Raw genomic sequence first — 15,776 nt, 5'->3', positions numbered from 1 at the left:
GTTGAATTATGTGCCTGTCGATTATGTTAGTGTAGAGATAGTAATGGTGGGAGAGAAGCATGATTAAAGCTATCATTCTAATAGGTCTGTATCTGGGATCAAGTCAGTCAAATTAAAGGATTTGGGTTCCAGAAAAAAACCTTGTCTTTGACCCAAACCACCTCTGTGGTGCATAAACATCTGATGTTGCAAAAATAGTCTATTAGAATAATATGGTTGTAAAACATCTTGATTTTTGATTTTTTTCAATCAGTTGCTGAGTTATTGCAAGCATTTCATTTAAACTTCCCTGTTGCTGGGCATGTTGCCAGTCTAAATTGCACAAAAACTTGCAGTGTATCAAACTTGACTGGGTGATGGCTCATTTTTATTACATGGCCCATTTGGTGTTAGCTATAAAGCTTTTATCCACATCTGTCCTATCGCAGACTACAAGTTGGAAAAAGAATACTCTGCAGCCCTTTTGTAGGAAGTATTCAGCTGCTCTGGCAGTCTGCAGTACAATTAGTAAAACAAAATGAAAGTACTGTATACCATGTATACCTTAGCTTTGCTCCAATGATTTAAATTAAACAAAACTTTGATTTGATGTCAAATAGCAAAAAAAAAAGCACATTGATTGATACTAATATTATGAGTGCATGTGTAATTTAAATGGAAATGCTGCTCATTTTAAGAATTCATAGTAATCCTTTGATCTACAGCAGCCCCAGCAGGGACAGGACTGCTGCTATGCAACCTACAGACAGCTAACCAAGTCTGATGGGTAACGTCCACTGTACAGCCCATAACTGTAATTTGATGAACACTTTCACAGCAGGTTTTGTGAACAATGGATTTGTACCCCCAAATGATTTATTATCAGTGTCAGTTCCAAACCAGGAGATGTGCCCCGATGTATAAAAAAAAAAGAATCAGGTTCTATATATTTCCCATTTTAATGTCTTGGGAGCCGTATATCATTGTCACATAACAGATAGGGGATTGAACAAGGTTTGTCTTTTTCTGGCTATGGGGAACATTCACAAGTGTTAATTAATACAGACAAAGCTGGCCTATTAGGGCAGAGATGTACAATATTTCTCATATTACTCTGACTTGTCTCATTCTTTAAACATTGGCAAACTAGGATGGTGTCCATATCAGGTAATGTGCTACACCTGTGAAAGAGAGAATGAGCAGTGTGCATGTTCCTGCTATAGTGTAAACAAAATGTTGCAGGGAAAGATGCCAATGCACCACATGCTTAATTAGTTTCTCATATTAGGAGGGAGATATTGTCCCCTGTTTTAATAGATAGGTTCATCAGGCTGACAATGAGCTGTTTAGCTGTAGTCTTTCGCAATGCTCAAGGCAGTACTCGTCAATAGATGTGATTAGGTTAACAAGCTTGTTCTTGCTTTTCTCATTGATGAGCCAGCGAGAACCTGATGTCGAACATATTATGCTTAATGCTATCCTAGACCGTTATAAGGACTAAGACGGGATGCATTTTGGATAACAAAGTAGTTAACTGGAGATGCACAACACAATTCACTCTCTGTAGTTCTCCATGGGTGATCTTACATTTGATACCTAATTTGAATACAGTGTGGGATTAGGGGTGAATGTGTATTCCCCAGTTCACTGACGCATGCACGCTGGTGAACCACTAACTAGACAAACTATCATCACACAGAAGCTCTAGTAACTGCAGCTGGATCAGAAAACAGGTTAAATGTAAATGTTTGCATCTTTGCATCAATCAGACCAATATTGCTGAAATAAGATCCAAGATCAAAGATTTTTTTCACAAAAATGTGGAATCAGCAGGAACTCATTCATGGATTCAAGCTAAACAACTTACTATTAGTGTTTATTGAAAGGAGTGTGCAGGGGGGCGGGGGGTGGATGCAGCAGACAAACACTATCACAAATCAAATTCTCAAGAAGAAGTCAAAGGAGCCTTTTCCTCTAATATTGAACACACATGGTCTTTCACTGCTTATAAACCTTCCTCAAGTCTTTCAATAAACCTGCAATTACTCTGCTTTATAAGGAAGGATGAGCTACTGCGGTCCAATCAGACATGTTTGTTCTGTGATACTTCCATTATGCATCTTTAAGTCAGTTGCTGACAGTGTTGCTTAGGTGTAAAACACACAAAAATGCAAACATTCCCTATTCATGATGTGAGACATTTGGTGTTTTTGAACATCACCCTCAAGTCAGATATTTCTTTCTCAGTGTATCTCTCTTCAATGCATATTGAAGGTTTGTCTTTCTTTGCTGTTCACTGTTTCTTTTACATAAGAAAATGGGTGTTTAACACTACAGCATCACTCCAACATTTTTTTTTAACATTCTTCACATCTCCCCCAGTGATACACAGAAATCAGTATTCAGTGATTTGTACATGTCAAAGCATACATTTGCTCTTTTAAGACAGCAATTTGTCCCAAAAGGTTATTAGCATCGAAGGGTTACAGCGGATTTGGCATACTGATATTAAGCGTATATAAAAGTATATTTAGCACCCCAAGATACAGGAAGAGGATCATACTTTATCAAAACTTAGTCAATTATACAGGTATTTAGGACTATTTTCACATAGTTTTGATGTTTTCTTGCCTCATCTTGTTTTCAGATTTGTGTGCACTGCAATGAAAAGTGGAAGTGGGGGTGGTCCATACCTGGCTAAGGTGATTTTGGATTTGATAACCATCGCAGTCAAAGGCACAGTGAGTGATGTCTGTTTGACAGAGTCAGTACAAAGGGACTGAGCGGACACTACAGTGTGCATTTGTGCTGTGCAAGGGCACTGTCCAGCCCAGACCATGTGGCTGGCTACATTTAGAGACCATCTGTTGCCTGCACACCTGCTACATCATCAAGGGACTGTTACCATCACCCACTGTGCTCTTCTTTGGTGGATATTATGTTCCTGCTGGTCATTCACCAAGGCAACAAGCCAGAAATTCTACCCGACAGTGACCACTCAGTTTGGGAAACTGCGAGGCCTCAGGGTTCCTGTGCCCAGCGAGGTGCTCAGGCCTGTTGATCAGTATCTGGGGGTCCCCTATGCTGCTCCACCTGTGGGTGAGAAGCGCTTCATGCCCCCCGACCAGCCAGCCTCTTGGTCAGGTGTCAAGAATGCTACCCACTTCATGCCTGTGTGCCCTCAGAACATCCACAACACCGTGCCAGAGATCATGATGCCCATATGGTTCACCTATAACCTGGACACAGTAGCCACATACATTCAGGATCAGAGCGAGGACTGTTTATATCTAAACATCTACGCTCCGACAGAGGAGGGTGAGTTGGTGTGGTAAAACAGAGAGCAGTGATTCTCCATATCTGTTTATCATTATTATTGATGTTGTTCTGTTATCATTACAAAGCATGTGTGCGATCGCTGCTCATGTCATTGCTGCCACCAAGGGCTGATTTACCATCCAAAGCAATGTCATTAATGTTTCAATTGTTATATATATATATATATATATATATACATATAATGTCATATTCCATTCGAAATAACAATCATGTTGATAAGCAGAAATGTATTCATGCTGTATATTGGTAGTTGTGGCATCTAAAGATACCCTGATGCCAATGAATGTGCACAGAGAGGCACAACTAAACCTAAATGTACTGGGGTATGTGCTTGTTTCCCCACTAATCGAAATCCAGTGAAATATTGCTGAGGTAAGGTGTTGTTCAAGTATTGGTCCACCTACACTGAACAATAATTTTCAGCATTTAAAATGATGAGTTGGCATATTGGGCTGTCACTGAGCATCAAAGGTAATCCTGAAGAATGACTTAGGAGATATAGTGAAGCCAGCAGTGCCAGCTTTTCATGTTTGTTAAATATTACAATTTCGTCATATTTTACTGAACCGCTGCTTTGTTCAGACAGTGTGTCTGTTGGGGGGCCAATAAGTCAGGTGCAGGAGTCAACTAATGTCTATCGCTGGCTGAATCCATCCTATTTTTGTTTCTAATAGAACTGTGAAATGAACAAGCAACGGGTTTGTGTGTCTGCTCACTCTGCTGTGAATCTGATTAGTAGAACTATGTAATATATGTAATGTATCTAAATATAGTGTTGACAAACAGATTTCTCTAATTAATGGTACTTCAATACACCAGTTAAACATGGTTTTATATTGCCTCCCTCACAAGCACTCAGTATAACACAAAACATTCAGCATTCAAAGTTGGACCGTGTTCAGCTTTTGTCTGTAACATGCCACTCTCGACTTTTCTATGGTAGCGTAGCAACAGATAAACAGCCTGCTTGAGAGGTAGCTGTCCAAAATGGTGCAGCCCACGTTTTGTAAAGCTCCTGGTCTGAGTGCTGCTTAAAGGCCTCCTTACCCGGCACACAAACAGGCTAATTAAATCTCACACTTGCATTCACATTTCAAAGGAAATAACATAACCCATCGGTTCTATACATTTTTTTATTCCTCATCATCATCATTTTTTATTTAAAATGCACCTTGGGTATTTTGTTACTTTATTATTTGTATTACTTCATATTTACTTATCTGCACTAGTCTTTTTGGCAAATCAAATTTCCACTATTGAATATGTGTTTTTTTGGCTTGTTGCCACCTCAAGTCAGAGTTTATTAATCATCCACCATCACATTTTCAGTAACTATGCTGCAGTGGTTTACCTGAAGAATCAACATGACAGGGTTCAAATATAATTGTTCACAGAGAAAATAATAAAACAAGAATGATGTATTACTCCAGTCAAAGCTGAGGCAGCTGGATCAAAACAACAACAGATAATTAACCATTCAAAGGTAGGAGTGTGCATGTGTGTGTGTGCGTATACACACTGTGCCATTTCTTAAAAATATCTAACAAGGAACAAAAATGTGTTCACTTAATGAAAACAGAAACACTGATTAATGTGTACCTCTACTCTAACTCAGAATGTAATTGTGTTATACATCTCTAAAGATTTTTACATAATGTCATCTACATTTTGTCAGGAAGCAATTACAGGTAAAAGTGCAACATGCTCTATGTAAATAGGATCATCTCTTTGCCTATAATTTATGGATCTTTTTCTCCTGATTCTGTCAGTTTGATTTCGACCATGTTAAATAAGAGGCACAGTCAACCATGCTATTTTGAATTTTGTACTTCTTTTTCCTTATGTGAATCGCAGGGAGCCAACACAAGAAAAAGGGGGCGGCTTTCTCACATGCTGAGACTCATATATCTGAAGGTATTTTCAAGAGCTTAAAGTCTTGATGCATGGATTCTTTTAGCTTGAGTTTGGTGGATGAAGATCTTGCAATTCTTAGTTTTTACTTTCCTGAGGAACCGTGGGGGTTCTTTTATTTTGAGTGGAATAAGAAAATTTATGTTTTCTGATGTATGATTACATAAGTATGCTGTTGCTGCACCTGTCTTGGATTGAGCTCTGTCACAATCCGTTCAGTAAGAGCTACATCTCTGTTGCCATGCACATTGATCGACAAGATTATTATGCATTATTATCCATCTGATAGTCCCTTTTAAAGACACTGGTTGGTCAATATAACAAATTGGTGTCCAAACATGAAGCATATATTTTCTATTTTTTTATTTTAAAAATAACAGTTTCTATTTTAACATGAACTAGTAGATAACAAGCTCAGTGTAGTTTCAGTCTACACTAAAATGTGTTTATGCTTGTGCATGCATGTTATATGTTGATCTGTAAAATTCCATCATTACAGGAATTTCTTCTTAACTGACATCAAACTACAATTCAGATCAATAGATCAATTTTTTTCTCTTTTTACCTCTAATCCAGAGAACTTCAGATATGATAAAGAGCTAAGTATGCTTGGTTGTGCACTTACATGCACTGTAAAAACTGCTGTTAATTACATTTGACCCTTTTATTCATACACCCCTTGTCAGAGTGTATTGACCATGCATTTTCTAAATGTCATTACAGCTTACAACCCACAAGCCTACCACTGCTTCTAAGCACCTTTTCTAAGCTGTCTTTACTCATACCTCATACTGAACAGTTGATATAACATTTTAATAACAATGCTCTAGTAATTCTTCATTTCATAACTGTTGCCTCAGCAGTTGTTTGCTCAGCGTATATATGTGTGTGTGTGTGTGTGTGTGTGTGTGTGTGTGTGTGTGTGTGTGTGTGTGTGTGTGTGTGTGTGTGTGTGTGTGTGTGTTGATGTTGCAGATATAAGGGACTCTGAGGCTCGACCTGTGATGGTCTACATCCATGGAGGCTCCTATATGGAGGGCACTGGGAACATGATGGACGGCAGCGTGCTGGCCAGTTATGGGAATGTTGTTGTCGTCACGCTCAACTACAGAATTGGAATATTAGGTGATGACAAATGGGGTATTTATCCCATAATAAAGTGTCATAATGGCTATTAATTTCCACTTGTGTTGCCATTATAACCTATTAAAAAGAATAAAAAAAAAAAAAATGTAAACCAGTATAAGAAAATATAGTCAACTGAGATCTTGGTAGAATGGCATAGCTCATGATTTGCATACAAATGTCCTCAGAGAAAAAGTGATGCAAATACTTATCATGATCTGTCCTTGTTGCACACAAGCTGTTTTATTTAGAAAACACAATTTATCTTCCTTTAGATGGTTTTATCTAATCTGTAAAAGATGATCAGCCTTTGCCATTCTTGAAAGAATAACAATTTAAATACAGTATGGACGGATGCAGCATTCACAAGGTCAAGAGTTTCCCCTGTGTTTAACATTCAAAACAGAACGTTGTTTAGATGAGACTAGACAAGGGAATAAGGAATAGGATCAATTGTAAGAACACCAGTGACCTCTGCGTGGTTTTATGAAATTCATGAAGAGAAATAGGCAACGATTTATTTATACATGCACATTGAATTTTATGAAGTCACATGCGAGGTGAGAATTCAGATTCGATGAGCAGAGCCCTGATCACTTCCTGGGTGGTGTCGCTGCTCGGAGACTGTTACGAGGAGTTGACTAAAGTAGTCAAGATACTGTGGGAGAGAGCAAGGCATATCTGCACCTGAGGGTAAACGTGTCAGCTCACTCAGATGCCCTGCAGGGCTACAATTTGAGATCAAAGCTGTAGCATATAGGCTACTGTATAGCTCTACTTCAGCAGAGTAGCTCTGATGTCTCTCTGTATACTTCAGGCTTCCTCAGTACTGGTGACCAGGCAGCAAAAGGAAACTATGGACTCCTGGACCAGATTCAAGCTCTCCGTTGGATCAGTAAGAACATTGGTTACTTTGGAGGAGACCCAGGTCGCATCACAGTCTTTGGATCTGGAATCGGTGCTTCATGTGTCAGTCTGCTAACTCTGTCCCACCACTCAGAGGGTAAGAATCACCATCTCAGTCATCACTGACTTTAATCAATTCAGATTCGTTATACAGATATGCATTTATTAGCTCAAGTTTGAGCAATTAATGCAATAACTTAAAAGTAATGTCAAAATCCACAAACTTCATATCACAATCATATTAATTTCTTATCTTGTAGATGTCAATTTGAACTACAATTTTTAATCATTTTCAAGTTGGTTCTTTGTTTCAAGTGCAGCTTTAAATGGTCTGTCAGTGAGATGAAGTGTTATATTATGGGAGTAGGGTAAAGGGGGTATATTAAGTAAGTGGTTGCTTTTGTTCCCCTCTACTCAGTCTAATCAGCCTAAAAGCTTTGCCTCTTAAAATGCAAAGCTCTGAAAGATGCCTGCTGGCATTATAAACTTTCACCATGCTATCACGTTCACCTGTGTCCATCAGTTTTCAACATTCAAACTGACTAATATTTCCGTCTTTCAGCATCAGATTTGTTTGCTCTCCTTTAACCACCTGCACTGCGTTGTGAAATGTTTCAAAGAAAAAAATATAAAACCTTCTTTTTTGCTTTTGTCATCTTTATTTGCAAAGCCCTGAGTAAAGACAGTGTTTACAAAAGACAAGGTTGGTTTGAGAATGAAGCAGGACCCGAACAAAAAGACCAAATTCTTTTCTTCTATTCTTTTCTTTTCTAAATTGATATTTTCTATCTCCCACGTACTGTATATTGGCAGTGCTTTTATCGAAGCCTAGTCCAGCTTACACTACAAATTCATCCTATCAACTGTATCATTTTTGAAATGATAATATAAGTTAATATGAATTCAATTAAAATAGAGTATACACGAAGGAAACTGTGTCTGATCCACTTTTCTTTTCAGTGGATATCATGCAATTTGGTAAACACTTATCCAAAGCTCTTTGCAGGAATCAAAGGTGCGTATTTCAATATGGATGGCCCACAGGGAATTGAACATATTATCTTTGCCGTATTATTGCCCCGGCCCACCCCATTGATGCTGGACAGAATCACAAGAAGAGCACAAATTGTGTTTTCATCAATGCCAGGGAGGCTGCGACAACTGTCCTTTGTGAGGTTTGTATTTGATGCCCTAGCTCAGCTGCAGAGAATGCACCAAGACCTCCGGCTGTCTTTGAAGAAGACTAGCTAGCTGTTGCCCTAAAACAAAATTGAAATAAATGACAGCAAAGGAGGGAGAAAGTGACACTGTCCCTGCACTCTTTTTCCTGCACTGCTATGCCTTAACCCCAGCAGAGTATTTTTTGACTTGATACATATCACTTGTCATTTTTAGGTGGTAGATACAAAATCCCATGAGACATAGGTGATGCACTGTATATAAACAATTCAAAAGAGCACCGTGTTTACTGTATCAACATTGAAGGATCAGGGTTACTGCATATTCAGCTCCCTGCACAGAACCTCCACCGCACAGTTGGCATCAGAAGTCCATATGTAAGCTATGCAGCTTGTTAGACACACAGGAATGACAATTCTACAATTACAGTATACGTGTGTGAATAACTGTGTAGGGAAAACTAGACACCTCCACACTGAAACAATGCTGCAAATTGATCATTAATTTGATCAACAGAGGAAAGCAAGTAGTTTTGTCAGGTTTCTTTTACCATTATAATAACAATAACATGGGACAACATCCCATTAGCAGCTCATTTCTTCCACCAGCTGCTTTACTGAGCAGCTTCAACATCAGCAAGGCTCAATCTGGCCTTTTCACTCGCTTTTTACTCTAATGCTTTATCTCCCTGGCTAGTATTTAAAGAACATTGCACGTGGGCTTGTTTGCTTTTATCTACCTAACTGTTGTGTGTCAACAAACCTTGGATTTAATTGTGAATATCAATAAGTTTAAAGTGAATATTTGTTAGGGCAGTTCTAAATGCTCTAGAGGTTTGTGCTGAAAAAGATCACTAATACTAACCACTGTTCTCTGGGCTTCTGCTGCCTTCTGTGTCTTTTTGTTCTGAATTTTGTATCTCAAGGTTTGTTCCACAGAGCCATCATCCAAAGTGGTTCAGCCCTGTCTAGCTGGGCTGTCAACTACCAACCAGTCAAGTACACTCGCATGCTGGCCGAGAGGGTTGGCTGCAACGTGCTGGACACCGTGGACATGGTCTCCTGCCTGCAGAAGAAGAGTGCAAGGGAGCTGGTGGAGCAAGACATCCAACCTGCCCGATACCGCGTCGCTTTTGGTCCTGTCATTGACGGAGACGTCATCCCGGATGACCCAGAGATCCTCATGGAGCAGGGCGAGTTCCTTAACTATGATATAATGCTGGGTGTTAATCAAGGAGAAGGGCTGCGCTTTGTGGAGAACGTGATGGATCTGGAGGACGGCGTGTCTGGCAGTGACTTTGACTTTGCAGTGTCAGACTTTGTGGACAGTTTGTATGGCTACCCAGAAGGGAAGGACACACTGAGGGAGACAATTAAATTCATGTACACAGACTGGGCTGACAAGGACAATCCGGAGACCAGGAGGAAGACCCTGGTGGCCCTCTTCACTGACCACCAATGGGTTGAGCCCTCTGTGGTGACTGCTGACCTACACGCCCGCTACGGGTCGCCTACATACTTCTACGCCTTCTACCACCACTGCCAGAGCCTCATGAAGCCAGTGTGGTCGGATTCAGCGCACGGAGATGAGGTGCCTTATGTGTTTGGCATCCCGATGGTGGGCCCAACTGACCTGTTCCCCTGTAACTTCTCCAGGAACGACATCATGCTCAGCGCTGTGGTTATGACTTATTGGACCAACTTTGCCAAGAGTGGGTGAGTAACAGTAAATCCAGGCACAAACCGAAGTACATTAATTAGGCTTATTTACATATAGTTGCCATGCATTCAGTATCCCACTTTACACCCCTTTCTTGGCCTGTGCTGTGGTATAACATTATTGGCCTCACTTGTGCAGATTTTATTTGTGTTGAGATGTTCAACCTCTAACTTCTGCTACATTCACTCATCCTTTATCATGCTGATTAAAGGACTGCAGGATCCAGCCTTAAAGGGTTATTACCGTTTATTTCAACCTGGGCCCCATTTCCCCATGCATTTGGGTCTAATAGACTGATGTGACCAAAAATCTTTGATTTTGATCCAGTATTGAGCAAGATCGTAATAACGAACCGAACTACAATGTAACATAATGGGGCAATTGTGGAGCCTTGCTTTTTGTCAAAAACCTGGGTAGTTACCAGGGTAGTTACCCTTTAAGTAGTGCCTCCTAATTAGTGCAGCCTGAATTCCCATTGCTATGTCTTCCAGCCTTCCTTTGTTAGTTCACATGAACTCTCACATGGAACGGTGTGCTTTTGTAATTAATATGAATTCCTTAACATTGAAAGTCTATAAATTACCTGTATCATGAATGCACACTTCTTATTGTAAATTAGGTCTGCTCCCCCTTACTCAGATTTATTTGACCTCACTATACATGTAAAATTATAATTACTAGATATTTTTACTAGAGCTGTCAAACGATTATTTTTTTAATCGCGATTAATCGCTGAATTTCTATAGTTAATCGCGATTAATCACGTATTTTATCACATGATTAAAATTATATTATTTTGCATTTCAGAACAGTTTTTAAGTACATATTAACAATCGAAAGCAATTCTTACCAGTGTATCTTGATTGGGAATCAAATGAATGCAAAGAAAGTTACTTTATGAACTTGATTTTAAGATTTGTAATTATTTATTTACTGTAAACAAAAGAAAAATGTGTGAATCTGTCATTATTGCACAATTCCTCCAAGTACCTAACTAAGAAACAAAAAAATCCCTATCCTTACTAAAGTCAATATAGTGCTTTGTCTCACTGACGTCCAGTGATCACCGGTAACGAGACAGCGTTTGCAGCACCTTGCAGCAGTTCCACTGTGGCTGCTTTCTCCGTGTCATACAGGTTGTGTGTGGGGCTGCTGTCTGCCTCGACGGCAATGAGACAGGTCAGAACATGCCAACCGTAGTACGTCTTTAAGACCCGAGTCCTCTACGATGCTGACAGGTTTGCAGTTAGTTGCCACCCGTTTCGCAAAAGCTGTAGTCATTTTTTGGGATTTGGTTTCATCCACAGGTCGGCAAGTAGCACTCTCCAAAATACTGCTTTGCCTGAGTGGGTAGCATGCTAGCGGGTAGCATCACGTTAACTGAACTATATGCTTAGCTCCGTAGGTGGTAGCTCAAGCTTGACGTGCTTCTGTGATATTTTAATTCGGCTTTACACAATGTGCATATGGCTTTCGACTTGTCTACAAGCTGTCCGGGAGTTTTGGAAAATAAAAGCTCCTTTCAGAGTTATTGCTGCTGTCTTTCTCCATTATGCCTGCAGCCTGCAGCAGCAGGATGTGTTACGAGGAAGTGGCAGCTTGTTGATAAGTAACGGTGCTGCAAAGGGTCAAAATAGTAGCCTGTTAGGCACGACGCAAAGCCGAGTGAAGTGTAAAACAAATGAATAAATGCCGGCATGTGATTAAAAAAAATTAACGTGTTGTGCTCGGCCCTTAATCACTTCGCGATTAACACGTTAATGCTGACAGCCCTAATTTTTATATTACATGTCATTTAGCTGACGCTTTTATCCAAAGCGACTTACAATTGCTATATATGTCAGAGGTTGCACGCCTCTGGAGCAACTATGGGTTAAGTGTCTTGCTCAGGGACACATTGGTTGATGTATTGCAGTGAGAATTGAACCTAGGTCTCCCACACCAAAGGAATGTGTCATATCCACTGCGCCATCACCACCCCGCCATGAAGATATATAATCGCGTACACTACCTGCAAAATGCTACAAATGTTGGTGATGCTTCACTGTACAGTCACATTAAATGAGCACACACCATACCATAAATGCCATGTTGTCTCTTTTTTAAAGAGCCAGTTTAGGCTTCTGTATAACCTCTCTTTAATACATACATAACAAAGTTTCATCATTTTGGGCAGACTTCCTAAAGGTGATGGCTTTTAAAATGTACTGCTTAATTCACATAAATGTTTAAAGCAGTTATTCACTGTTTAACAAAAAGGTTACGTTGAAGAGAACATTTGAAGAAGGAAGTTAAGATGTACTCCATAAACCTCTGCCAACTTTACAGGGAGTTGTAATTTCAAATAGGGCTGGCACAAATAATCAGTACAGGAATATCATCTACATACTGTGTAGGTTTGCTTGCAATACACAATATTGATGTCTTTATTAAAGGTACTGTATACATTTAGGCATAGACTTAAAGTTACTTTTTTTGGATTAACTTTAGAAGCAGGGACACTTTCAAAGTATTCCTAGGATGGCAGAAGACATATTTAGCTTATAAGGTTTTCAAATATAATTTGTGTAATATCAGGTCAACAGCTAACAGTTGACCTCATATTACACTAACAGTGACTCAGCACTGCAAAAACATGCTTTTGAAAGTGCAACAGAGTGAAGCTCTGCAGCTTCTGCAGCTTCTGCACCTTCTGACAGCTTGTTTTGCAATTTGTCAAACAGAGGCACATATTTGCTGTGTCTGTGAAGATAAGAGACACCTAAGTGAGTTGCACTGTAGTCGAGGACTCCACTGCTGCTGCCGGCTAAAATCTTCCTGCATATTGAATACACAGCTGTAATGAGTCTTTGTGGATGATTCTTCTAGCAGGATGAAGCACAGCACAGGTCACAGTAGGCTGCTGTTTTAGTGTGTAGAATTAAAGGAATACTGAGCCCTTGAGGAGAGATGGTGATATTACATTGAGTTGATTTATGTTCTTCTGAACAATTGGATCTTTGTTTTTGCATTTCATTTGCATTTGGAATGGCAACATTGCATGTATAATACCTAGGGCTGGGTTATGTGGTTAAAATCCTTATCACAATATAAGTGAGGATAAAGATATTTTTCAGTAACGATCATGGTATGGCAAATGTAAGCAAAATCACATATGAAATAATCAAACTATTGTTCAAAGCAAAAAACTGTGTGTAAAATAACAAAAATCAAATCATTTTCTTTCTGCAACCTGTTTTTATTTACAGCTTGTTTTGAATCATTCATTTGGACACCGATGTTTCACGATCAATATCTTGATCAGATTATATCAGTATGATGATATGCTGAAAGTTCATAAACAATAATACTGAATTACTGCGCATGGACAGAGAGGGACACAGGGAAAGAGAGGACTTGGGATAGGAATACTACCATTTAGCTTTCTTCCATAATGTATTTCTCATGACTTAAGTTTTCTGTCTATCATGTGTCTGCAGGGATCCTAACAAACCAGTGCCACAGGACACCAAATTCATCCACACCAAGGCCAACCGCTTCGAGGAGGTGGCTTGGTCTAAGTACGACCCCTTCGACCAGCTGTACTTGCACATTGGCCTAAAGCCTCGTATCCGTGACCACTACCGCGCCACCAAGGTGGCCTTCTGGAAACACTTGGTGCCCCATCTCTACAACCTCCACGACATGTTCCATTACTCCTCCACCACCACCAAGGTCACCCCACTGGATCCCACCCAGTCCAACGGTAAGAGGTCCGGCAGCACCGGGCGGCCTCCTGTATCCACCGCCCACATTGACGGGGACGGGAGGGAGATGGGCCCGCTGATTATGCCAAACCCGAGGGATTACTCCACAGAGCTCAGCGTCACCATTGCTGTAGGAGCGTCACTGCTCTTCCTCAACGTCCTGGCCTTCGCCGCTCTGTACTACCGCAAGGACAAGCGCAGTCGGCAGGACACCTCCCAGCAGCCCAGTCCCCAGCATGACAGCAAAGGCAACAACGTGAGCCACACCACCACTGTAGACGAGACCCTGTCCCAGCAAAGGAACCAGTGTGAAGCCCTTCACGATCCTCTTCACATCTCGCCCAGCTTGGACTACTCACTGAGCCAACGGCGCTCCCCTGACGACATCCCTCTGATGACCCCAAACAACATCACCATGATCCCCAACTCCCTGATGGGCCTCTCCAACATGAGTCCATACAGCACCTTCCCTGCTGGTTACAGCTCTGCAGGCCTGCCAAGCACCCACTCTACCACTCGGGTATAGCCTAGCCGGAGACGGGAGGAGAACCGTGACGTACATAAAACATGGAAATGTATTTAGCTGTATTTAGGATGTGTAGGTAAAATAGGATTGAATATGTTTGTTCTGTCTTTTCCAAAGGTGTACAACCGCCGACATCCTGCCTTTGCTCTCTCATAATAGGAAGTCTAACTGCAGAGTCATTTTATAATAATCACTTTCAAAGGCAGACAAAAAGAAAAAGTGCATTTCATTTTCCACTTTGGCTTTTTTGGAACTTTACCTAGCAAGAACTTAGTATAATGTTTATACAGTTGGATTTGTATGGGAAGCTTTTTCTTACTCTGTGATATCGATTTTGATCTCGTGGAACGAAGTGACATTACTCGTGGTGGACAGTGATGAGATCTGGGAAAAGCTGAAAAGCAGTATTATTATTATTATTATCAAGCTATTTTATACATATTTCTCATCGTACATTGCTTATTATGAAAATGTATTTTTACTGTAATTACTTTTAAATGCCTTGTAACTCGCTCATATAAAGAATTACTGTGGAATCCAGTTATACTCAAATACTGGTCAAACGTAGTAAAAATGTCCAGTTTATCCAAAATATTTCTATCTGGTAGTGCAAAATATAGCACTCCTCTGTGTGTGTGTGTGTGTGTGTGTGTGTGTGTGTGTGTGTGTGTGTGTGTGTGTGTGTGTGTGTGTGTGTGTGTGTGTGTGTGTGTGGTGAGAAATGTGCTACAAAAGTAAATTTGCCATTGTTTGAAATTAATCATTTAGTTTTGCATTTGTAGTGTTGTGTAATCTATTGTAGTCTATTTGAGTATCCTTGCTATATTTTTGTTTCACGTGTCTTCAGTTTTGCTTAATACATTGTAGGAATATAACTTCTGCTTTACTATAAAAGAGAATTGCTTAAAATGTGTTTTCTTACTCCAACCAACTTATGGCTTGGCTTCTTTGTACAGAATAAACTTAGACCAACATTTTATTTGTCGTTTGTTTATGAATACTGTAAGGTCTTCGGAAAGATAACTGTAATTATATTGTAATTGTATGTATACCAACTCAATTATTCACATTTAAAGGGAGTTTGATGAAACATACAGATTATTGCTCCTACTCCAAGTCGTTAGGACCCCGTCCGTACGAAGATATATGCAGGGGTCACTACTCTTTACTGAATAGAAATGATGGACATCAAACTTTGAGATTTGATTTCTTTGAACCTATCATAATGTTGTTTAATCTAAATGAGACGACTATTAAAAGATTTTTGGAACTAAAGATGAGTCTTGTCAAAAGTTGGAATAATGTGTCTACAGAGTTTAAAAGGATACTTATAACCGTGTGAAGTG

At 40.0% G+C, this 15,776-nt stretch overlaps 1 protein-coding gene across 3 annotated transcripts; it reads left to right on the top strand.

Moving 5' to 3' along the window:
- Positions 1 to 2,643: 2,643 nt before the first annotated feature.
- On the top strand, positions 2,644 to 15,579 carry LOC144527623 (neuroligin-3-like). 3 transcript variants are annotated; one of them, XM_078265808.1, is made up of 6 exons: positions 2,644 to 3,297; positions 5,173 to 5,232; positions 6,205 to 6,354; positions 7,172 to 7,357; positions 9,365 to 10,154; positions 13,638 to 15,579. In XM_078265808.1, exons 1-6 carry the CDS (start codon positions 2,817 to 2,819, stop codon positions 14,428 to 14,430), a joined length of 2,460 nt encoding a protein of 819 aa, XP_078121934.1. In that variant the 5' UTR covers positions 2,644 to 2,816; the 3' UTR covers positions 14,431 to 15,579. The 3 variants fall into 3 exon arrangements, with proteins under 3 accessions (XP_078121934.1, XP_078121936.1, XP_078121935.1); XM_078265810.1 differs by lacking the exon at positions 5,173 to 5,232; XM_078265809.1 differs by lacking the exon at positions 5,173 to 5,232 and having other exon boundaries at positions 2,644 to 3,307; positions 6,212 to 6,354.
- The last annotated feature ends 197 nt before the right edge of the window (positions 15,580 to 15,776 follow it).

This window comes from Sander vitreus, chromosome 13 (assembly GCF_031162955.1).
Source record: "Sander vitreus isolate 19-12246 chromosome 13, sanVit1, whole genome shotgun sequence".
NCBI classification, from domain to species: Eukaryota; Metazoa; Chordata; class Actinopteri; order Perciformes; family Percidae; genus Sander; species Sander vitreus.
Note: the sequence above shows the minus strand (reverse complement) of the source record. Positions and strands in the feature narration are given on the sequence as shown.